At 44.8% G+C, this 25035-nt stretch overlaps 1 protein-coding gene across 3 annotated transcripts in view; it reads left to right on the top strand.

The window, feature by feature from the left end:
- Positions 1–25035, top strand: part of LOC139383244 (FA complementation group M) — a 69957-nt gene that overhangs the window by 38738 nt on the left and 6184 nt on the right. For all 3 annotated transcript variants that reach the window (XM_071127690.1, XM_071127688.1, XM_071127689.1), the window contains exons 14-22: positions 12248–14138; positions 14403–14491; positions 16534–16605; positions 16829–16954; positions 17179–17344; positions 17651–17757; positions 18943–19626; positions 20115–20481; positions 21920–22211. In XM_071127690.1, coding sequence (XP_070983791.1) covers positions 12248–14138; positions 14403–14491; positions 16534–16605; positions 16829–16954; positions 17179–17344; positions 17651–17757; positions 18943–19626; positions 20115–20481; positions 21920–22211 — 3794 coding nt within the window. The remainder of the gene's footprint in view (positions 1–12247; positions 14139–14402; positions 14492–16533; positions 16606–16828; positions 16955–17178; positions 17345–17650; positions 17758–18942; positions 19627–20114; positions 20482–21919; positions 22212–25035) is intronic.

Genomic DNA, 25035 nt, shown 5'->3' with positions numbered 1-25035 from the left:
TTTGTTTATAAAAAAAGCGATCCCTTTTCATTTGAAGACCTCTCTCTGTGCGAGTCCGTGCACACACGCAGCCATGCTGTGTTTTTCATTTTCCTGTCTCCTCCCTTTTTTTCATTTGCCTTTTATGATGGGGAGAGAGGGAGACAGAGCAGGCAGACAGGCTGTCTCTCCCTCGCTTTTCTCAGAATTATTACGTTTCTCAGAATTTGTAAGCCCAGGAAGCACTAAGTAGGCCAGCCCTGGGTGACCTAGATATGCACGAACACAGGCTGAGCTAGGAAGAGCAGAGAGTAGAGTGAAAGAGATGGGGAGCCTGACACCCGTTGCCTCTGTGATGAACATAAGAGGGGCCTGTCCACTCCAAACCAGCAGTGTTTTGTTTGGTGTTCATTGGTAAGGGAAAACAGAGGGGTTTGGCTGTCACTATGGAACGGGATGAACTCGGGATTGGATTTCATTTCAATTTACTAGACTGGGTGGGCGGGCGCCTGGAACTCGCAGCTCAGCAGCACTCATGTAAATTGTGAACTCAAACAATGTGAACCCAATGATCAAATGTTGGTCCAATGTTTTATATTGATGTTCCAGTTTACACTGGCTTGTGGTTAATTTAATAATGACATTCACTCAAGCAAACTGGTCAATTGATTGAGCGACAGACCAAGGACATTGTCTGGTCCATCGAAAAGGGAATTCAGTCCAATGACCCAATTGCTCTCTCACCAGTGTTGAAATGATAATTGCGTTTCAGACGTTTGCAATGTGTTTTATCACGTCATCTGCTTCTGTCTGTCATTTTACATTGGCATTTATATTTGAACAGGTGAGTCATATCTAATCAAGGACTTTGAATTTCAAAGGAAATTAAGGATCAGATTGACTACACGTTTGCACCAGTGCAAAATCTGATGTAACAAGGCAGTACTAACAAGTAAAATATGGGTAAAATAGGAATAAACGTTAAAGTGACATTCAATTCCAAAGTCACATCTTGTGAGATGTTTTCAGACCTCAAAAGTAGTTTGATGTCAAGATGAATCCACGTCTCAGACCATCTGTTTTGTAGATCCAGCAAAACTCCACAAGCTCTAAAATGAATGGAAAAGATAGGCACCATGCAATTTCCGGATTTGCGGGGCTCATCTAATCCATGCATTTGGGGTGAAGGCATGTAAGCTGGATCCACACAACCAATGGTGTGCGATGTGGACTCATATTTACATTGGACTACTTTGGAGGTCTGACCAATTTAGATTCTGGTATATAATTACCCTTTAAAGCAATTGTAAACAAACAGTTCAATGGTTTAGCTTAGTTTCTTTCCTGTTTTATCCCCTTCTGTAAATATGCAGTACAATAAGCTTAGGGTGTTATTAAATCAGTCAAATACAATGCCTGATTGTGCTGCATGAATGTTTTGAAGTGTGAAACAAACATTTGAGGGTGGGTAAATTTCTCCAGCCCCATCACTCAGTTGTTTACCAAAACAATGGTGGAATTGGTAGGGTTTCTGCTTTGTTTGAACTTCAGATTGCCCGTTTATCTATAGCTGCGTACTTCAATTGAAACAGACGTGAGCAAAGTGATCAGGCTGGTTTACAAGGCTAATGTATCACGGCCTCAATCTAACAAACACTAAAATGTCTCGTACGTTGTGTTCTCTAACCCCAGCCGCGTTCTGCCTCCCTTAGCGTAGTTCACAACTGTCAATATAATTAAATGTGTTTGCCAAGAGGCGTGATCTACGTATAACTCATAACTAGGCCACTTCCCCTTTTGAGCTATATCTATACCCTCAGTGTTTAACTCCCTGAGTGGATGTGCTGGAGAGGTACACTATATATACCAAAGTATGTGGACACCCCTTCAAATTAGTGGATTCAGCTATTTTAGCCACACCTGTTGCTGACAGGTGTATAAAATTGAGCACACAGCCATGCAATCTCCATAGACAAGCATTGGAAGTATAATGGCCTTACTGAAGCTCTGTGACTTTCAACATGGCACCGTCATCTGTAAGTGCTGTTATTGTGAAGTGGAAATGTCTAGGAGCAACAACGGCTCAGCCGTGAAGTCTGTCCAAATTGTCTCTGGATGCACCGTCAGCACAAGAACTGTTAGTCGGGAGCTTCATAAAATGGGTTTCCATGGCCTTGCAGCTACACACAAGCCTAAGATCACCATGCGCAATGTCAAGCTTTGGCTACAGTGGTGTGAAGCTTGCCATCATTGGACTCTGGAGCAGTGAAAACACGTTCTCTGGAGTGATATATCACGCTTCACCATCTGGCAGTCCGTCGGACGAATCTGGGTTTGGCGGATGCCAGGAGAACGCTACCTGCCCAAATGCATAGTGCCAACTGTAAAGTTTTGTAGAGGAAGAATAATGGTCTGGGGCTGTTTTTCATGATCTGGCTAGGCCCCTTAGTTCCAGTGAAGGGAAATCTTAACGCTACAGTGCTTCCAGTTTTGTGGCAACAGTTTGGGGAAGGCCCTTTCCAGTTTCAGAATGACAATGCCCCCATGCACAAAGCGAGGTCCATACAGAAATGGTTTGTCTAGATTGGTGTGAAAGAACTTGACTGTCCTTCGGGATTAATGGGAACGTCGACTCCGAGCCAGGCCTAATTGCCCAACATCAGTGCCCGACATCACTAGTGCTCTTGTGGCTGAATGGAAGTCCCCGCAGCAATGCTCCAACATCTAGTGGAAAGCCTTCCCAGAAGAGTGGAGGCTGTTATCGCAGCAAAGGGGGGGGACCAACTCCATATTAATTCCCATGATTTTGGAATGAGATGTTCGACGAGCATGTGTCCACATACTTTTGGTCATGTGGTGTAAGTCAACAGCAGTGCTGTACTAGTGTGGCATGTTTTAGCTGTAGTGGAAGGGGGCAACACCCCGACTACAGCTGTGTTCAAATCAAATCAAATTTATTTATATAGCCCTTCGTACATCAGCTGATATCTCAAAGTGCTGTACAGAAACCCAGCCTAAAACCCCAAACAGCAAGCAATGCAGGTGTAGAAGCACGGTGGCTAGGAAAAACTCCCTAGAAAGGCCAAAACCTAGGAAGAAACCTAGAGAGGAACCAGGCTATGTGGGGTGGCCAGTCCTCTTCTGGCTGTGCCGGGTGGAGATTATAACAGAACATGGCCAAGATGTTCAAATGTTCATAAATGACCAGCATGGTCGAATAATAGTAAGGCAGAACAGTTGAAACTGGAGCAGCAGCACGGTCAGGTGGACTGGGGACAGCAAGGAGTCATCATGTCAGGTAGTCCTGGGGCATGGTCCTAGGGCTCAGGTCAGTTGAAACTGGAGCAGCAGCACGGCCAGGTGGACTGGGGACAGCAAGGAGTCATCATGTCAGGTAGTCCTGGGGCATGGTCCTAGGGCTCAGGTCCTCCGAGAGAGAGAGAGAAAGAAAGAGAGAACGAGAGAATTAGAGAACGCACACTTAGATTCACACAGGACACCGAATAGGACAGGAGAAGTACTCCAGATATAACAAACTGACCCTAGCCCCCCCGACACATAAACTACTGCAGCATAAATACTGGAGGCTGAGACAGGAGGGGTCAGGAGACACTGTTGCCCCATCCGAGGACACCCCTGGACAGGGCCAAACAGGAAGGATATAACCCCACCCACTTTGCCAAAGCACAGCCCCCACACCACTAGAGGGATATCTTCAACCACCAACTTACCATCCTGAGACAAGGCTGAGTATAGCCCACAAAGACCTGCCACGGCACAACCCGGGGGGGGGGGGGGGGCAACCCAGACAGGATGACCACATCAGTGAATCAACCCACTCAGGTGACGCACCCCCTCCAGGGACGGCATGAGAGAGCCCCAGTAGCCAGTGACTCAGCCCCTGTAATAGGGTTAGAGGCAGAGAATCCCAGTGGAAAGAGGGAAACCGGCCAGGCAGAGACAGCACGGGCGGTTTGTTGCTCCAGAGCCTTTCCGTTCACCTTCCCACTCCTGGGCCAGACTACACTCAATCATATGACCCACTGAAGAGATGAGTCTTCAGTAAAGACTTAAAGGTTGAGACCGAGTTTGCGTCTCTGACATGGGTAGGCAGACCGTTCCATAAAAATGGAGCTCTATAGGAGAAAGCCCTTCCTCCAGCTGTTTGCTTAGAAATTCTAGGGACAATTAGGAGGCCTGCGTCTTGTGACCGTACCGTACGTGTAGGTATGTACGGCAGGACCAAATCAGAGAGATAGGTAGGAGCAAGCCCATGTAATGCTTTGTAGGTTAGCAGTAAAACCTTGAAATCAGCCCTTGCTTTGACAGGAAGCCAGTGTAGGGAGGCTAGCACTGGAGTAATATGATTAAAAAAGTTGGTTCTAGTCAGGATTCTAGCAGCCGTATTTAGCACTAACTGAAGTTTATTTAGTGCTTTATCTGGGTAGCCAAAAAGTAGAGCATTGCAGTAGTTAACCTAGAAGTGACAAAAGCATGGATTAATTTTTCTGCATCATTTTTGGACAGAAAGTTTCTGATTTTTGCAATGTTACGTAGATGGAAAAAAGCTGTCCTTGAAATGGTCTTGATATGTTCTTCAAAAGAGATCAGGGTCCAGAGTAACGCAGAGGTCCTTCACAGTTTTATTTGAGACGACTGTACAACCATTAAGATTAATTGTCAGATTCAACAGAAGATCTCTTTGTTTCTTGGGACCTAGAACAAGCATCTCTGTTTTGTCTGAGTTTAAAAGTAGAAAGTTTGCAGCCATCCACTTCCTTATGTCTGAAACACATGCTTCTAGCAAGGGCAATTTTGGGGCTTCACCATGTTTCATTGAAATGTACAGCTGTGTGTCATCCGCATAGCAGTGAAAGTTAACATTATGTTATCGAATAACATCCCCAAGAGGTAAAATATATAGTGAAAACAATAGTGATCCTAAAACGGAACCTTGAGGAACACCGAAATTTACAGTTGATTTGTCAGAGGACAAACCATTCACAGAGACAAACTGATATCTTTCCGACAGATAAGATCTAAACCAGGCCAGAACTTGTCTGTGTAGACCAATTTGGCTTTCCAATCTCTCCAAAAGAATGTGGTGATCGATGGTATCAAAAGCATCACTAAGGTCTAGGAGCACGAGGACAGATGCAGAGCCTCGGTCCGATGCCATTAAAATGTAATTTACCACCTTCACAAGTGCTGTCTCAGTGCTATGATGGGGTCTAAAACCAGACTGAAGCATTTCGTATACATTGTTTGTCTTCAGGAAGGCAGTGAGTTGCTGCGCAACAGCCTTTTCAAAAAAAATTGAGAGGAATGGAAGATTCGATTATAGGCCGATAGTTTTTTATATTTTCTGGGTCAAGCTTTGGCTTTTTCAAGAGAGGTTTTATTACTGCCACTTTTAGTGAGTTTGGTACACATCCGGTGGATAGAGAGCCGTTTATTATGTTCAACATAGGAGGGCCAAGCACAGGAAGCAGCTCTTTCAGTAGTTTAGTTGGAATAGGGTCCAGTATGCAGCTTGAGGCCATTATTATTTTCATCATTGTGTCAAGAGATATAGTACTAAAACACTTGATCCTAGGTCCTGGCAGAGTTGTGCAGACTCAGGACAACTGAGCTTTGAAGGAATACGCAGATTTAAAGAGGAGTCCGTAATTTGCTTTCTAATGATCATAATCTTTTCCTCAAAGAAGTTCATGAATTTATCACTGCTAAAGTGAAAGTCATCCTCTCTTGGGGAATGCTGCTTTTTAGTTAGCTTTGCGACAGTATCAAAAAGGAATTTTCGGATTGTTCTTATTTTCCTCAATTAAGTTAGAAAAATAGGATGATCGAGCAGCAGTAAGGGCTCTTCGGTACTGCACAGTACTGTCTTTCCAAGCTAGTCGGAAGACTTCCAGTTTGGTGTGGCGCCATTTCCATTCCAATTTTCTGGAAGCTTGCTTCAGAGCTCGGGTATTTTCTGTGTACCAGGGAGCTAGTTTCTTATGAGAAATGTTTTTAGTTTTTAGGGGTGCAACTGCATCTAGGGTATTGCGCAAGGTTAAATTGAGTTCCTCAGTTAAGTGGTTAACTGATTTTTGTCCTCTGGCGTCCTTGGGTAGACAGAGGGAATCTGGAAGGACATCAAGGAATCTTTGTGTTGTCTGTGAATTTATAGCACGACTTTTGATGTTCCTTGGTTGGGGTCTGAGCAGATTATTTGTTGCAATTGCAAACGTAATAAAATGGTGGTCCGATAGTCCAGGATTATGAGGAAACACATTAAGATCCACAACATTTATTCCCTGGGACAAAACTAGGTCCAGCGTATGACTGACAGTGAGTGGGTCCAGAGACATGTTGGACAAAACCCACTGAGTGTTCTGCTGTTCTCTACCAGTCATCAGGTAGAATGCTCTGGGATGCTCAGTGATCCATTTGTAAGGCACCACAGTTGGATACTGTCCTAGCTGTTGTATTCATCCATCACCTGGATGTTGATAGGTTGATTATATGACCAGTGTTAACTGGCTACCCATTTATTCTCCATCATCATAGAATAGAATAAACATTTCTTGTCCATCCAAGGATGGTCATGTTTCCTTTGCCATCATACAAGAGTCACAAATGTATCATACAAATTAAAACCAGTTGACCTGACACACCTTACTATACATGTAGAGGGATATACACTCACGTTCTTGGGCTTAAGTCCTTTCATAAGACCACTGAGGACTCTGACCTATCCTCCTCCCGCTCCTAATGTCGCTGGAGGGAATAGCAGCACTTTTACTGTCTCCTGACCAATTGTGCTATTTTGCTAATTGTGCTGATTGTAACTTTTTTTGTACATAATGTTTCCTTCCATCGTTTTCTATGACCAAAAAGAGCTTCTGAACACCAGAACAGCGATCACTAACCTCGATTTGGATGAGGATTTCTACTTCAAAGAGTCTGCGGCGAAGGACATACTGCTCATCCCGGACCAGGCCTAAATCCCAGAGTCTCTGAAAAAGAAGAGGCGGGGTTATAGAGGATGGCGTGCTGGATACCTGACGAGATTTTGCCCCCGGTGATGCTACCCTCTGGAGAGCCTTACGGTTGTGGGCGGAGCAGTTGCCGAACCAGGCGGTGATACAGCCCGACAGGATGCTCTCGATTTGTGCATCTGTAAAAGTTTGAGCGTTGTTGGTGACAAGCCAAATTTATTCAGCCTCCTGAGGTTGAAGCGGCTTGTTGCGCCTTCACCACACTGTCTGTGTGGGTGGACCATTTCAGTTTGTCCGTGATGTGTACGCCGATGAACTTAAAACTTTCCACCTTCTCCACTACTGTCCCGTCGATGTAGATAGGGGGGTTCTCCCTCTGCTGTTTCCTGAAGTTCACAATCATCACGTCACCTGTGGAACTGGAGGCCAAAAAACTCTCCCTCGCCCTCCATTTGGAAAATCTGACCAGAACTCTATCCTTCTGATTTTACAAGAACAAACTCAATCCGGAAGTACCAGTAACGCGCTCAATACTGAAGTGGTCTGATGAAGTAGATGTTAAGCTACAGGACTGTTTTGCTTGCACAGACTGACTTTGAGGAGTTTACCACATCAGGTGCATTTACCACATAGGTGCATTGATGATGACGTCCCCACAGTGACCGTATGTATATATCCCAACCAGAAGCCATGGATTACAGGCAACATCTGCACTGAGCTAAAGTCTAGAGCTGCTGCTTTCAAGGAGCAGAACACTAATCCAGACGCTTATCCACTACACCCTCCAACGAACCATCAAACAGGCAGCGCTTCAATACAGGACTAAGCCTACGCCGGCTCTGACACTCGTCGGATGTGGCAGGGCGTGCAAACTATCACAGATTACAAAGGGTAATCCAGCTCCAAACTGCCCAGTGAAGCGAGCCTACCAGACGAGCTAAATGCCTTCTATGCTCGCTTCGAGGCAAGCAACACTGGACCATGCATGAGAGCACCAGCTTCTCCGGACGACTGTGTGATCACGCTGTCCGTAGCCGATGTGAGGTTAACATTCACAAGGCCGCAGGGCTAGATGGATTACCAGGGCGCGTACTCAAAGCATACGCTGACCAGCTTGCAAGTGTCTTCACTGACATTTTCAACCTCTCCCTGACCCAGTCTGTAATACCGACATGTTTCAAACAAATTACACAATAGGTAAGAACCTTGGAGTTCTTGGGCACAGGGACTATCTGAATGTCTATCGCCCCGTAGCACTCACATCTGTAGCCGTCAAATGCTTTGAAAGGCTGGTCATGGCTCACATCACCACCATCATCCCAGGCACCCTGGACCTCTATACCATGCGGTGTCAGAGGAAGTCCCTAAATTATCAGACTCCATCCACCCAAGCCATAGATTGTTCTCTCTGCTACCACACGGCAAGTGGTACCGGAGCACCAAATCTGGCTCATGAACAGTTTCTACCCCCCAAGCCATAAGACTGCTGAACAGTTAATGATTACTATAATGGCTACCTGGAATATGTGTTGATCCCCTTTATTTTGCAGTGACTCTCTTGCACTGTTTCTATGCACACTCACAGGACTCTACCCACACACTCACATACACTACACTGACACTCCAATACACACACACACTACATACGCTCATAAACACACGCACACTTTCACTCTTCACATGCACTGTTGCTACTCTGTATATCATCTATCCTGATTGACTAGTCACTTTTACCCCTAACGAGAGTACATGTACATAATTACCTCAACCTCGTACCCCTGCACATTGACTTGACCGGTAATCCTTGTATATATCCTCGTTATTGTTATTTTATTGTTACTATTTCCTTTTTTGTCAAATGTTTTAACTTTTTAACTCTACACTGTTGGGAAAGGGCTCGTAAGTAAGCATTTCACGATAGTCTACACCTGTTGTATTCGGCGCATGTGACAAATAAAATGTGATTTGAGATTTTTATTATCTTAAATCGTACCCTCGCTGAAATGCCGGCAAAACTTTACACCCCATCTTTCTCTTACACCTCGGTTTCTGGCGTCGAGTTCTGTTGTGCTCCCGCTAGTCCACTTTAGGCTCACTGTGTCGGGATCACTTGCAGGTCAGATACAGTGCCTTCGGAAAGTATTCACACCCCATGACTTTTTCCACATCTTGTTGTGTTACTGCCTGAATTTAAAATTGATTAAATAAACTCAGCGAAAAAGAAACGTCCTCTCACTGTCAACTATGTTTATTTTTAGCAAACTTAACGTGTAAATATTTGTATGAACATAACAAGATTCAACAACTGAGACATAAACTGAACAAGTTCCACAGACGTGACTAATAGAAATGGAATAATGTGTACCTGAACAAAGGGGGGTCAAACTCAAAAGGAACAGTCAGTATCTTGTGTGGCCACCAGCTGCATTAAGTACTGCAGCGCATCTCCTCCTCATGGACTGCATCAGATTTGCCAGTTCTTGCTGTGAGATGTTACCCCACTCTTCCACCAAGGCACCTGCAAGTTCCAAGACATTTCTGGGGGGAATGGCCCTAGCCCTCACCCTCCGATCCAACAGGTCCCAGACGTGCTCAATGGGATTGAGATCCGGGCTTTTCGCTGGCCATGGCAGAACACTGACATTCCTGTCTTGCAGGAGATCACGCACAGAACGAGCAGTATTGCTGGTCGCATTGTCATGCTGGAGGGTCATGTCAGGATGAGCCTGCAGGAAGGGTACCACATGAGGGAAGAGGATGTCTTCCCTGTAACGCACAGCGTTGAGATTGCCTACAATGACAACAAGCTCAGTCCAATGATGCTGTGACACACAGCCCCGGACCATGACGGACCCTCCACCTCCAAATCGATCCCGCTCCAGAGTACAGGCCTCAGTGTAACGCTCATTCCTTTGACGATAAACGCAAATCTGACGCCCCTGGTGAGACAAAACCGCGACTCGTCAGTGAAGAGCACTTTTTTGCCAGTCCTGTCTGGTACTGCAACGGTGGATTTGTGCCCATAGGCGACGTTGTTGCCTGTGATGTCTGGTCTGCCTTACAACAGGCCTACAAGCCCTCAGTCCAGCCTCTCTCAGCCTATTGAGGAGAGTCTGAGCACTGATGGAGGGATTGTGCGTTCCTGTTGTAACTCGGGCAGTTGTTGTTGCCATCCTGTACCTGTCCCGCAGGTGTGATGTTCGGATGTACCGATCCTGTGCAGGTGTTGTTACACGTGGTCTGCCACTGTGAGGACGATCAGCTGTCCGTCCCGTCTCCCTGTAGCGCTGTCTTAGGTGTCTCACAGTACGGACATTGCCATTTATTGCCCTGGCCATATCTGCAGTCCTCATGCCTCCTTGCAGCATGCCTAAGGCATGTTCACACAGATGAGCAAGGACCCTGGGCATCTTTCTTTTGGTGTTTTTCAGAGTCAGAAGAAAGGCCTCTTTAGTGTCCTAAGTTTTAACTGTGACCTTAATTGCCTACCGTCTGTAAGCTGTTAGTGTCTTAACGACCGTTCCACAGGTGCATGTTCATAATTTTTTTAAAGAGTTTAGATATTTTTGGTCACTGGCCTACACACAATATCCCTTAATGTCCAAGTGGAATTATGTTATTTGTCACATTTACAAATGGATTGAAATTGAAAAGCTGAAATGTCTTCAGTCAATAAGTATTCAACCCCTTTTATTATGCCAAGCCAAAATACATTCAAGAGTAAAAATGTGGTTAACAAGTCACATAATAAGTTGCATGGACTGTAATAGTGTTTAACATGATTTTTTAATGACTACCTCATCTCTATACCCCACACATACAATTATCAGTAAGGGCCCTCAGTCGAGCAGTGAATTTCAAACACGGATCCAAACACTAAGACAAGGGAGGTTTTCCAAAGTCTCGCAAAGAACAGCATCTAGATGGGTAAAAATAACCCTTTGAGCATGGTGGTTACAAATTACACTTTGGATGGTGTATCAATACATCCAGTCACTGTAAAGATACAGGCGTCCTTCCTAACTCAGTTGCCGGAGAGGAAGGAAACCGCTCAGGGATTTCACCATGAGGCCAATGGTGACTTAAAAAACTGTTAGAGTTTAATTGCTGTGATGGGAGAAAACTGAGGATGGATCAACAACATTTCAGTTAATTCCACCATACTAACCTAATTGATAGAGTGAAAAAAAACATGTATCCTGTTTGCAACAAGGCACTAAAGCAATACTGCAAAAGATCCTGAATACAAAGTGTATTGGATTTGCATTAAACATAACACATTACAGCTTAGTGCTGGCTACATCATGTTAGGGGTATGCTTGTGATTGTTAAGAGTTGTTATTTGTTAAGAATTGTTGAGTTTTTCATGATAATAAAATTAATGGAATGGAGCTAAACAAAGGCAAAATCCTAGAGGAAAACCTGGTTCAGTCTACTTTCCACCAGACACTGGGAGATCAATTGACCTTTGAGTATGACAATAACCTTAAATACAAGGCCAAATATACACTGGAGTTGCTTACCAAGAACATAGTGAATTTTCCGGAGTGGCCGAGTTACAGTTTTGACATACACTTTCAGATTTATGGCAAGACCTGAAAATGGTTGTCAACCAATTTGACAGAGCTTGAAGAATTCTGAAAATAATGGGACATTCTGCACAATCCAGGTGTGCAAAGCTCTTAGACTTAACCAGAAACACTCACAGCTGTAACCGCTGCCAAAGGTGCTTTTACATAGTATTGAATCAGGGGTGTGAATACTATTTCTGTGTTTTTTAATTTTCAATACATTTGCTAAACCTTGTGAGTAGATGAGTGATTTAATCCATTTTGAATTCAGGCTGCCAAAACAATGTGGAATACGTCCAGGGGTATTAATGCTTTCGGAAGGCACTGTACACAACAAAACATCAGGGCTTGTTTAAGCATTAAACCTAATGCTACTTCTCATATCCGCTGAATGAAGACGTAGCCTACGGAATACTGATAACATGTTTTCACTTTGATTTGAATTCCGGCTGTAACACAACATGTGGAATAAGTCTAGGGGTATGATTACTTTCTAAAGGCACTGTGTCAAATGTCTTGTTGTTTATATAACCAGTCAACTCTGTGTGTCGTACCAGGGAAGTATTAAATCTGTAACTTGCGTTATGATACAATAGCTTGTGCAACATCTGAAGAAATTTGCCAGACTTCAACCAAACTTTTTAAAAAAAAATTTAAATAAGAAAAAAGTTTTGTAGTTAAATTCATTGTCGTGTTTGTTTTATCTGACAGGGTGAAAGCAGATATGAGTTGGAGCTGCTGCCCCACCTCCACAAAGCAGATGTCATAGGCCTCACGGAGGAAGCACAGCAGGAAAAGTCCACCAAAGGAAAAAAGCAGAAAGAGGGAAAAATGACTAAATCCAGAATCAAAATGGCCAACCTGAGCCACAAGCAGAAGACTTCCTGCCTTTCCTCAGCTGACCTAGACCGTGTAGAACTCAAAAAGGAAGTGCAGAGGGAAAGCATTTCTAAAGCAGAGACAACCTTAGTCTCTCCATGGACCCTGATAAAGAACCGAGTCCCTTCAGAATGTCACAAGGAGGTGACTCATGACCTCAGAGATCACCCAGGCCTCTGGCCACTCTCCTCCACGGGTGACCAGCGTATCATGGACATGGATTTTGACTGTATTATACTCAACAACGAGAGTGAAAATTCAGAGGTCAATTCTCCAAGGGATTTGGAGAGTGAATCAGTGAACTGCATTGCTGCTGTAGAACAGATTGACCTCAATCAGTTGACCTCAATTGCAGACCGTGAACCCAAGTCAGATGAAGATTCTGAACTGGAGGCTTTGTTTTACTTGCCCAAATGGGATGCTGCTGTCCCCAAGTTGCAGCCCCTGAGACAGAAGTTAGAGAGCTTGAGGGTCATTCTAGTCAACGTGACAGAGCTTCTGTCTAGGTCTCCTCCAGCTTTGCACTTTGACCTGGACAGCCCTCAGTTTGACCCTGGGCCCACCCCCTTCACCACCAAGGACTGTTCACATACACTTCCGGTTGAACCTCTGGATGAACTCCTGGATGTGGGTCAGACATTCCACGTGAATTTCTCCCTGGAAGTGGATGAGGACTTTGATGATCCTGCTTCTCAATCTCCCAATGTTGATTTAGACGTTGGTTCTCTAGACTGTGAAAGCCATTGCGAACCACCTCATCAGCAGCACTCCCCTTCATCACCCATTACTGTGCCAGCAGAAAGCATGGGTAGGGAAAGTGCCCTTGGCAGCCCTAGCTGGGATGAGGTCTTTGAGGATGACAGCAATGACATAAAGGAGGATGATATGGATGATAAAGCGGACTTCAAGCCACCATGTCATCCCACCCAGCTTAAAGCCAGGCACTCTAAAACCAACCTGGACGAGAGCATGGACCTGTTTGGAGATGATGGCACCTTCCTCCAGATGACCATTCCGGACATCCCTACGCCAGAGAACGTCAGTATCCGAATACCTAGCCCCCTGAAGGCTCCGGAGAGGGAATGGTTAATAGGGTCAAGTAAAAGTGTGACAGAAACAAAGATGGTGTATCAGGTCAAACCTAGTCGTAGCCATGCTTCTCCTGTAGCGCAGCAGGAACCTGCTCAGGACTTTGAGAACTTTGTCTGTTCTCAGGATTTGTTCTCTGTCAACTTTGACTTGGGCTGGGAGGAGGATGAAGGGGACACAGAGGCTGCTCCTAGTCAGTTCCCCTCAAAAACTTCACCCCATGGGTCCAAAAAACAGGAAGCACCCCTTTCCTCCACAGTGAATGAGCCAAAAATCTCTGGCTCATCCACTCCCCCCTTTAGTTTCCACAGGAAGAGCGTGTCCACACCCCTGGCAGCCTGTCTGGGAAGGAAGAGGGCAGACACCTCTGCTCTGGCTTCGCCTCAGACCTCTCCTCTGACCTTTAAGAGCGGAGCTCTGTTCTCACCAATCCCCACATTAGGACCGAGGCGAGTTCTCCTGCCTGGTCCTTCCACCACCCCATCCACTTCGTTCTCATTCTTAAAGAGGAAATACCAGGGGACCTTACAGAATGCCCAGACTCCCAAAGTTCAGGCGGGGGACCCAGGAAATGGTTCAATAGAGATGGGACACAGTTTGTCTCACAAATCCATCTTGGACCCCCCTCATCCAGGTTAGTTCACTCCCAACTATTACAGGTGCTTGATTTCATTGTGTCCCCTAGTTTCCCATTCACAAACAACTAAGCCACCTTGTTAATATGTATACCTGGTTGAGAAATTAGCAGGTGTTCTGACAATCTGACCAACACATCTCATCAAGGTAGTGCATCATGAGCGATAGGTCAGATTGGTACTCCTTTGCATTGACCGTTTGTGCTTGTGAGTGGGTAAGCTCTTCGGGCATGTGCATTATGATTTGTTGTCCCCCGCCGCAGGCCTGTGCACCAGTGACAGTGAGGAGGAGGTTATCACCCGTAAGCGGGTTCATCATCATGTCAAGGTGAACCCCTTGTCTTCTCCCGTGGTAAGTCCCAATTAGCTACTTTCCCCCCTGTGTATCAAGGACTATATAGTAAGCCTTCAGTAATGCATCTTCATTCTGTCAAACACAACCACCAAATGTAGGTCTGGTGAACACTTGCACTAGGTCTCTAATTCTAGTCATGTCGTGGTGTTAATGTTTCTTTTTATAACTTACGCATACTGAACAACAATATAAACGTAACTGAACAACAATATAAACGTAACATGTAAAGTGTTGGTCTCAGAAGTTTCCTATATGCACAAAGAGCTTATTTATCTCAAATGTTGTTCCCAAATGTGTTTACATCTCTGTTAGTGAGCATTTCTCCTGTGCCAAGATAATTAATACACCTGACAGGTGTGGCACATTAAGAAGCGGGTTAAACAGCATGACCAGTACACAGGTGCACCTTGTGCTGGGGACAATAAAAGGCCACTCTAAAATTTGCAGTTTTGTCACATAACACAATGCCACAGATGTCTCAAGTTTTGAGGGAGCGTGCAATTGGCATGCTTACTGTTTTAGAGAATTTGGCAGAACGTTCAACCAGCCTCACCAAACGTAGACCACGTGTAACCACACCAGCCCAGGACCCCCTCATCCGGCTTCTTCACATGCGGGATTGCCTGAGACCAGCCACCCGGACAGCTCCCAGGGAAGCTCATCTGCGCGCTCGTCATCCTCACCAAGGTCTTGACCTGATTGCAGTTCAGCGTCGTAACCGACTTCAGTGGGCTTTAGTCAATGTTGTGAATAGAGTTCCCCATGGTGGTGGTGGGGTTATGGTATGGGCAGGCATAAGTAACTGACAACGAACAGTGATACTGTGAGGAGATCCTTAGGCCCATTGTTGTGCCAGTCATCCACTGCCATCACCACGTTTCAGCATGATATTGCACGGCCCCATATCACAAGGATCTGTACACAATTCCTGGAAGCTGAAAATATCCCAGTTCTTCCATGGCCTGCATACTCACCAGACACGTCACCCATTGAGCACGTTTGAGATGCTCTGGATCGACATGTACAACGGTGTGTTCCAGTTCCCGCCAATATCCAGCAACTTCGCACAGCCATTGAAGAGTAGGACAACATTCCACAGGCCACAATCAACAGCCTGATCAACTCTATGCAAAGGAAATGTGTCACGCTGCATGAGGCAAATGGTGGTCACACCAGATACTGACTGGTTTTCTGATTCACACCCCTACCTTTTTTACCTAAGGTATCTGACCAACAGATGCATATCTATATTTCCATTCATGTGAAATTCATAGATTAGGGCCTGATGAATTCATTTCTATTGGCTGATTTCCTTATATGGAACTGTAACTCAGTAAAAATCATTGAAATGGTTGCCTGTTGCGTTTATATTTTTGTTCAGTAGTAGTGGATTGAGTTGCACTACCATCAAAACTGTACAATCATCCATTTCTATTATGTAACCTACCATGTCAAATTTCCGTCCTCTTATCTTTTCCACACTTTGTTTGCCATGGCTGTAGAGCATATGTGCCCAATTTTAAGAAGTGCTCAATATAATAGTAATGATACCATACTTCGTCGGAATATTGCGAGGTCTGATGTATCTCACGTCTCTATATAAGCCTTTAAGCATAGTCTGTGTTGTCGGCATGGCAACAGGCTCGCATACTGCTTTTGCGAAGATCTATTTTGTTTCAATTTCTCTATTCAGACTGGCCTCTTTTTGGAAAGCATCTGTTTTCTCTGAGACAACTCCGGTTTTGACAATACAAGACTATTCACCACAGAGTTGCATACATGGCCTTGCCAGAGATAAAGAAAGCCTGCAGAAAGCATGAGTGGGTCAGAATAGTCACGTGGGCTTCTAAACTAAAGATTTACACTTTGCGCCTTATGTAGAATATCAATGATACAAATGCAGAAGTGTCTGGGGAAAGGAAGTTATTTGTTTGAGAGAGAATTCCTTGTGGGACCCAAGTTTAAAAAAATATATATTCAAATGATTCTGATGATTGATGATTCTGTTCATCCATTGTTTGTTATATTTCCTCTCCCAGTCAATGCTTCTCAGTGATGTGGATTCTCCTTTACAAGTGACCAGGAAGTCAAAGCATGCGGTGGCACGCATTGTAAGATAATTACTATAACCACTATCACTAAAGTATCGTTATCAAACTCGTCGCTTCTAGCCGCTTGTGTGTCTGGTTCTCTTTCTCTCAATTATATTTTACTTAATTCAGTACAAGCTAGCATCAAGTAAATACTTGTGGATTACAATGAAACATTTTTTTTCTGACCGTCATAATGAAGTTAATATGGCTTTGACCATGTCCTTTAAAACCTCTTTTCCAGTCAGATGAGAGCGAGGGGGAGGGGGAGGCGATGTCTGACAATGACTTCCAGAATACCTCTGTTCGACAGCCAAGAGCGCCCCCCCGTGTGGCTGTGAAACCATCCGCGTCGCATGGGAAAGCTAAGGTCAGTCAGGTGTCAAATACATCTCACGTGAGACGTGCTGGTCAGTAGCCCAGGGTCATTTTAAGTGTGTTGTTGTTCAGCTACCTTCTCTGTTTGTTGACGAATTGCTCCAACCTCTGTGTCTTTTTGGAGGGTTTGGTATAAAGCAGAAGACATTTTTGTTGGTCATATGTACGTTGGACAATACAGTAATCTACTTCTTTGAATCAACATTTCCTTCCCAGCAGGCCGTGCAGCACCACCACCGAGGAGCCCGTCACTTTCTGGACGAGGAGGCGGCGCTGTCCGAGGGGGGGGAGGTGTCATCTGACGAAGAGGACGGTGAAGAGCAGAACCGCTCACTGGAGGGCTTCGTTGTGAGCAACACCCAGTGCTCCCAGGGAATCAACGGTGAGGGGTCAAATATAATAAGAACAATAATAACAACAACAACATGGGTTTTATACAGCGCTTTTCATAGACCCAAAGTCTCTTGTTATGTTATACAGTTGTTATACGGGTAGTCACCTATTATACAGTTCACTCACTGGGCATGAAATAGAATAAAGTGTTTCTAAAATGGGGAGATACCTAAGAATCGCTCACTTTCATTTTCTGTTGCACTATGTATTGTTTTGTTTCGGTGTGCCCTAACATGAACACACACTCTCTCTCTCTCTCTCATTGTATCTCCCATTGTATCTCCCTGTGTGACAGATTCTGAGATGCAGGGGGTTTACCTAAAGTCAGTGAGAAGCCCTGCTGTGGCTGGCAAGTTCAAAATGATCTACAAGCTAAACCACAACATGGACATCTTCTCTCAGGTAGGATTATCAGGATTTCTTTGGTGTCTATTAATCTTAGGGCTGGTTTCCCAGACAGAGGTTAGTCCATTGAACATGATTTTTAGTGTAGGACTTGGCTGTGTTTTGGAAACTGTCCCTTAGAGTTTTATTCTATGATTTTTAATCAACTGTACCCTTTTCACTCACTAAACAAAACAGTAACTAGACCCTAAACCTCAACTAAACCTTGTAATAAATGATGTGGAAATTGAGCAAGTTGATATGACTAAACTGCTTGGAGTAAAAAAAAAAATACAATTGGCTCAGAACAGGGCAGGACAGCTGGCCCTTGGATGTACACAGAGTGCTAATATTAATAATATACATGTCAATCTCTCCTGGCTGAAAGTGGAGGAGAGATTGACTTCATCACTACTTTTATTTATGAGAGGTATTGACATGTTGAATGCACCGAGCTGTCGGTCTAAACTACTGGCACACAGCTCAGACACCCATGCATACCCCACAAGACATGCCACAAGAGGTCTCTTCACAGTCCCCAAGTCCAGAACAGACGATGGGGAGGCACACAGTACTACATAGAGCCATGACTACATGGAAGTCTTTTCCACAGCAAGCAGTAGAATTTGATTTAAAAAACAGATAAAAAAAACACCTTATGGAACAGCGTGAAGCAACACAAACATTGGCACAGACACACACACACACACACACACACACACACACACATGGATTTTGTACTGTAGATATGTGGAAATGGTGGAGTAGGGGTCCCTGAGGGCACACAGTGTGTTGTGAAATTTGTGAATGTATTGTAAAGTAAATTGTAAATTGTATTTTAAAATTGTATAAAGTGCCTTAATTTTGCTGGACCCCAGGAAATGTAGCTGCTGCCAATGGGGATCCATAATAAATACAAATGCGCTCAAGTTGACTTTTTTTTCTGATGAATGCTTTATGCTGAAATCTATAGGTGTTTATGACGGATAAATAGTCTTTTTTACTTTAAACCCCACTGGACCTCGGATTTTTCAAGCCACTTAACCCTTTTTTGTTGGATTAGAGAAAACAGTTTTTTTTTTATCTATGACTTAATTACTTCAAGTTTTTAAAGAAACAATGAATAGAAGTAAAGAAACAAAGTTAGCCGATTCAATCACCTTTATAATGTTTTGCTTAAGCTTCTCTCCAAACTGTCCATAGGTGCCTGAGCTGGACGAGACATACGCGGAGGACAGCTTTGTGGTGAGGGCCAGTGATGAGGAAGAGCTCGGCGAGGAGGATGAGGAGGTCCCATTGGAGCTTATCTACGAGGACTCGTTCGTGGAGGGGAGGAGGCAGTACCCCACCAGACGCAAGGCGCTGATCCGAAACATCAGGGCTCAGGCTGGGAGCGGGCCTGCCACTCTGGACAAGAGGGCTGCTGACCCTCAACCTAATCCTGCTGGGAAAAACAAGCGCTCCCGCATAGTGCATTTGGAGGACTCCAGCTCAGAAGAAGAAGTGGAGAAAAGTAGAAATGGTGTGAAAGCTGAAGGTGTTGCTGCCATCTGCAGGCTATCTGAGTTACAGCAACAGAATGACGGGGTGTTTAAAGCTCCACGGCAGCAGGTGCCCCCTGGTGGATCCACCAGAGCCTCCACAGCGAGCTGTGTGGTGGGGCCTAGAGTCCTCAGTGGAGCCAGGTCCTCCTCTATGAACTCTGTGATGGAGCCTAGCGCCCCAAGTGGAACCAGCAGGACCTCCTCAGTGAGCTCCGTGAGGGGACCTAGAGAGGAGCAGCAAGAAGAGAGGTGTCGCCAGAGGCTCCATCAGCAGGCCCTCCTGTCTGAGGAGCTGGACTTTGAGCAGTCGGAGTCTCTGTTGCTCTCAAGTAAACAGCCACAGGTAATGTAGTAATGTACTGATATGGTCCACATGATATAGGCCAAATAGGTTGTGTTTACACAGGCAACTCAATTCTGCTATTTTTTTCCCACTAATTGGTCTTTTGACCAATCACATCCACTCTTTTACAGAGCTGTCCTGATTGGTCGAAAGACCAATTAGTGAGATAAAATCTGATTAGGCTGCCCGTGTATACACAGCCATATAGGTCACACAGATATGTTAGATGCTAATCTATGTACTATGATGTTAGTAAACTGTAATAGATTCACCTAGCGTCACATACCAAGGGATATTTAGTTACTGTAAATAACAGATGTTTGAATCCGTACAGAGTACAAACAACAACTGTTCTACCTATTTTCATCCTTCTAGGCCAAACTTTTCCTACAATAGAAGAATGGAATAGAATCTTCCGGGAATCTGGATTTCAGAAGTAGTAATTAATTAGATTTCTCCCTAAATGTCTATGTTGTGTCTTTCCCCAGGCTACCTCCTCCACCTCCTCAGCACCCCACGCCCAGAGCTCCTTCGGTCAGGCTGCCACTCTAAGCAAGCCCCCTGTCTCGTCATCGAACCCATCGGGCCTTGTCGCTGTACTGGTGGACAGCCGCTGTATCACAGCCTGCGTGGATGTGGTCTCCAGCCTGCGCCAGCGTTGCGCTGTCGCGGCCCACGTGTGCTCGCTGGACGGCTGCGACTTCGTGGTCAGTAACCGCATGGCAGTCGAGAGGCAGTGCCAGTCGGAGTTGGCCGGGATGCCGAACCGCAAACGGCTTGTGGAGAGGGTGACCAGTTTGCAGAGCCTATTTGAGCGGGTCTGTCTCATCGTAGAGAAGGACCGCACCAAACCAAGTGAGGGAGGGCACGCACTCACTTTTTGACAGACCTGTTGACTGGGATACTTCCTGTGGGGTCACTTCCTGATTTTCTACATTATGCTTGTCACGTCACTTTTGTTTGATTGTGACAGAAGCCACTTGATTTGGCTTGCCCAGCTTACTGTGTTTTCATTTGGATCCATTCCACAAGCAAATGTCACATTCGAATGATGCACCAAAAAGCTCTTGAAGTGGGATAGCTAACGCTAAAGTCGGGACCTTGACAAACTTAAAGGGCAACTGCACTTCCTTATTTGGCCTCGTTTTCGATTTGGTTCATTAAGAAATGTTAGCGGACTAATTCAAAAGTGAGTTGGTTTGATGTGGGTGTCTCTTGTGTGTGTTCGCAGGTAGGAAGAGTTAGACTAATTATTTCGCCAATTAGCTTCAGCCGGCTGGTGTGCGACCATCGCAAAGCTGGTTTGACTTTGGATATCCCATCTCTGGGAATATTTGGGGACTGTCAATAAATTACACAATGTAAATGGGACAATATTTCCATCTTGCACATCTTTTAGTTGTCTCATTAAATGCTTTCAATATTTGTGTATGAATTTCTACAATTTATAGTTGGTTTGAGGTTTGGAGCAATTGACCATTTTAAAATATTGTTTAATTTACTGATGGTCCCTAACTAGCCCCATTGGGATATCGAATGTCAAAGCTAATTGACCATGGGTGTTAATGATTGGGTCGCGTGCAGCTGCACTTATGATTACGTGGGTACTGCCAACCCATGGAAGACTGTTACGGTATCCATAAAGACAGACTTTATGACCAAAATTAACCTATTTACACTTTGTAGTAAATTTTGACACTAGAATAAATGTTTCTAAGTCTTATCAATGCCACATAGGCCATTTTCAAAACAAGAAGATGTTTTTTAAGGGCAGTCACTCTTTAACAGTGAGTGATGACCATGAAAACATGCAGGACTGATGGCAATAGCTACAGTATGTTCAACAAGTATATTATTCTTCTGGCTTGATCTAGCTCTATTTGTGATATTTTACCTTGCCTCGTTGGCTTGCTAGCTTGCTAGGTAATCAATCCTCTGATGACATCTGCAATGTTTGTTAACTTGCATGAGCTGCGTTTGAAGTTACAGGAAACATATCCACTCACTGCTAGGTAAACAAAGAGCTTTCTGATTCCGAACTGCATGCCCAACTTTTAATGACGCGGACAGGAGGGCAAGCTATATCAAGTGTGTCTAGCGATGACCGATGACAGAATGTATATGGGAGTTTGATAAAATATTGATTGTAACACAATAACCAGAAAGAACCCACATGACAGTATTTAAAGGGTTCAGCATTGCCTTTCTATCATCAGACAAACATTTTTGGAAAGTTGATCTACCGTTCGTTATTCTTCATATTTTGTACATTTTCCTTGCCTTCTTCCCATAGGTGAAGCTTCCCGTCCTTTCCAACCTACACGCTACTACGACAGCACACTGGCCAGTTTGGTGAGGGCAGGCGTCCGACTCCTGGTGAGTAGGGGGCCTGAGGAGAGCGCCACCCTACTGGCTGAACTGGCCCGAATGGAGCAGAGGAAGGGCCAGGCTATTAGCGTGCCATTAGAGGTCAAAGGTCACCGGCAGCAGGCGCTACTCTTCTACCGAACGCTGCCCTGTGTCAGCTATGTCAATGCCCTCAACATGAGCCACAGCTTCAGATCGGTGGGCCACCTGGTCAACAGGTAGGGGAAATAAACTGCCATTGTTAGCATCACTGTTAGCATTATTAGCTCTGTTAGCATCTCTGTTAGCGTGTCAGTTAGCATTACCTGTTATCAAATCAAACTTTATTTGTCATGTGCCCGAATACAACAAGTGTAGACCGGTGAAATGCTTACTTACAAGCCCTTAACCAACAGTGCAGTTCAAGAAGAGTTAAGAAAATATTTAACCAATTAAACTAAAGTAAAAAAGTAACATAACAATAACAAGGCTATATACAGGGGGTACCGGTATAGAGTCAGTGCAAGTTAGTTGAGGTAATTTGTACATGTATGTAGGGGTGGTGTGACTATGCATAGATAATAAACAGCGAGTAGCAGCAGTGTACAAAACAAATGGAGGGGGGTGTCAATGTAAATAGTCTGGTGGCCATTTGATTAATTGTTCAGCAGTCTTATGGCTTGGGGGTAGAAGCTGTTAAGGAGCCTTTTGGGCCTAAACTTGGCTTGCCGTGTGGTAGCAGAGAAAACAGCCTATGACTTGGGTGAATTGAGTCTCTGACAATTTTATGGGCTTTCCTCTGACACCGCCTAGTATATAGGTCCTGGATGGCAGGACGAACTTCTTGAGGATCTGGGGACCCATGCCAAGTCTTTTCAGTCTCCTGAAGGGGAAAAGGTTTTGTCATGCCCTCCTCATGACTGTCTTGGTGTGTTTGGACCATGATAGTTAGTTGGTGATGTGGACACCAAGGAACTTGAAACTCTCGACCCGCTCCACTTCAGCCCTGTCGATGTTAATGGGGGCCTGTTCGGCTCGCCTTTTCCTGTAGTCCACAATCAGCTCCTTTATCTTGCTCACGTTGAGGGAGAGGTTGTGGTGCCAGGACAACACTGCCAGTTCTCTGACCACCTCCCTATAGGCTGTCTCATCGTTGTCGGGGATTGGGCCTACCACTGTTGTGTCGTCAGCAAACTTAATGATGGTGTTGGAATCATGTTTGGCCACGCAGTCGTGGGTGAACAGGGAGTACAGGAGGGGATTGAGTACACACCCCTGAGGGGCCCCAGTGTTGAGAATCAACGTGGCAGATGTGTTGTTGCCTACCCTTACCACCTGGGAGTGGCCTGTCAGGAAGTCCAGGATCCAGTTGCAGAGGGAGGTGTTTAGTCCCAGGGTCCTTAGCTTAGTACTCTCTCTAAGCATTGTTACCTCGGTTTTCTGTTGTAAGTATGAGGACACCTGCTTGTCGAACATTTAATTCCAAAATCATCGGCATTAATATGGAGTTGGTCCCCCCTTTGCTGCTACCACTCTTCTGGGAAGGCTTTCCTCTAGATTATGGAACATTGCTGCGGGGACTTGCCTCCATTCAGACACAAGAGTGTTAGTGAGGTTGGCCACTGATGTTGGGCAATTAGGCCTAGCTCGCAGTCGGTGTTCCAATTCATCCCAAAGGTGTTCAGTGGGGTTGAAGTCAGGGGTCTGCGCAGGCCAGTCAAGTTCTTCCACACCAATCTTGACAAACCATTTCCCTTTGTGCATGGGGGCATTGTCATGCTGAAACAGGAAAGGACCATTATTCCTCCTCCACCAAACTTTACAGTGGGCACTATGCATTCGGGCTGGTAGCGTTCTCCTGGCATCTGCCAAACCCAGATTCGTCCGTCAGTCTGTCAGATAGTGAAGCGTGAGTCATCACTCCAGAGAACACGTTTCCACTGCTCCAGAGTCCAATGCCGGCGGGCTTTAAACCACTCTAGCCAACGTTTGAAATTGCTCATGGTGATCTTAGAAAACCATTTCATGAAGCTCCCGACAAACAGTTTTTGTGCTGACATTGCTTCCAGAGGCAGTTTGGGGTAGGGGTAGGCAGTCATTGTAAATAATAATTTGTTCTTAACTGACTTGCCTAGTTAAATAAAACTTGAATCCTGGCTCTAGCTGTCAGACAGCTTTTTGTAAAGAGATCTCGGAAATGCAGTGTAACTACGTAACATTTTGTGTCTCCTTATGTTACGGGATGAAAACAGTTTTTATGGGCACATAAATGCATGCCATTGCAAAATCGAATGCTTCTAACCGAAAGAGTCACCTTACTGTGATACTTAAAACCTAAATTGATACTGTCAATAACGTGACTAATGAATAATTATGCATAATACTCGTTGGATGCGCATTTGGCGTGGAGCTGTTTAATTATGTTGTGATATTATTACACATCATCTGATCCATGAAGGAATTTTCTGAATGACAGTCAAGTGAGGAACAGCTGTTGTGATAGCACATGCGATGCAACAACAGCGCAAGTGCTGGAAAATACAGTTGAAGTCGGAAGTTTACATACACCTTAGCCAAATACATTTAAACTCCAGATTTGCACAATTCCTGACATTTAATCCTAGTAAAAATTATCTTTCTTAGGTCAGTTAGGATCACCACTTTATTTTAAGAATGTGAAATGTCAGAATAATAGTAGAGTGATTTATTTCTGTGGGTCAGAAGTTTACATACACTCAATTAGTATTTGGTAGCATTGCCTTTAAATTGTTTAACTTAGGTCATAGTTTCGGGTAGCCTTCCACAAGCTTCCCACAATAAGTTGGGTGAATATGGTCCCATTCCTCCTGACAGAGCTTGTGTAACTGAGTCAGGTTTGTAGGCCTCCTTGCTCGCACACGCTTTTTCAGTTCTGCCCACAAATTTTCTATAGGATTGAGGTCTGAGGATTGAGGACAGGGCTTTGTGATGGCCCCTCCAATATCTTGACGTTGTTGTCCTTTGGCCATTTTGCCATAACTTTGGAAGTTTTCTTGGTGTCATTGTCCATTTGGCAGACCCATT

This window comes from Oncorhynchus clarkii, chromosome 25, assembly GCF_045791955.1.
Source record: "Oncorhynchus clarkii lewisi isolate Uvic-CL-2024 chromosome 25, UVic_Ocla_1.0, whole genome shotgun sequence".
Lineage (NCBI taxonomy): Eukaryota > Metazoa > Chordata > Actinopteri > Salmoniformes > Salmonidae > Oncorhynchus > Oncorhynchus clarkii.
This window is presented reverse-complemented; position numbering and strand designations above follow the sequence as displayed.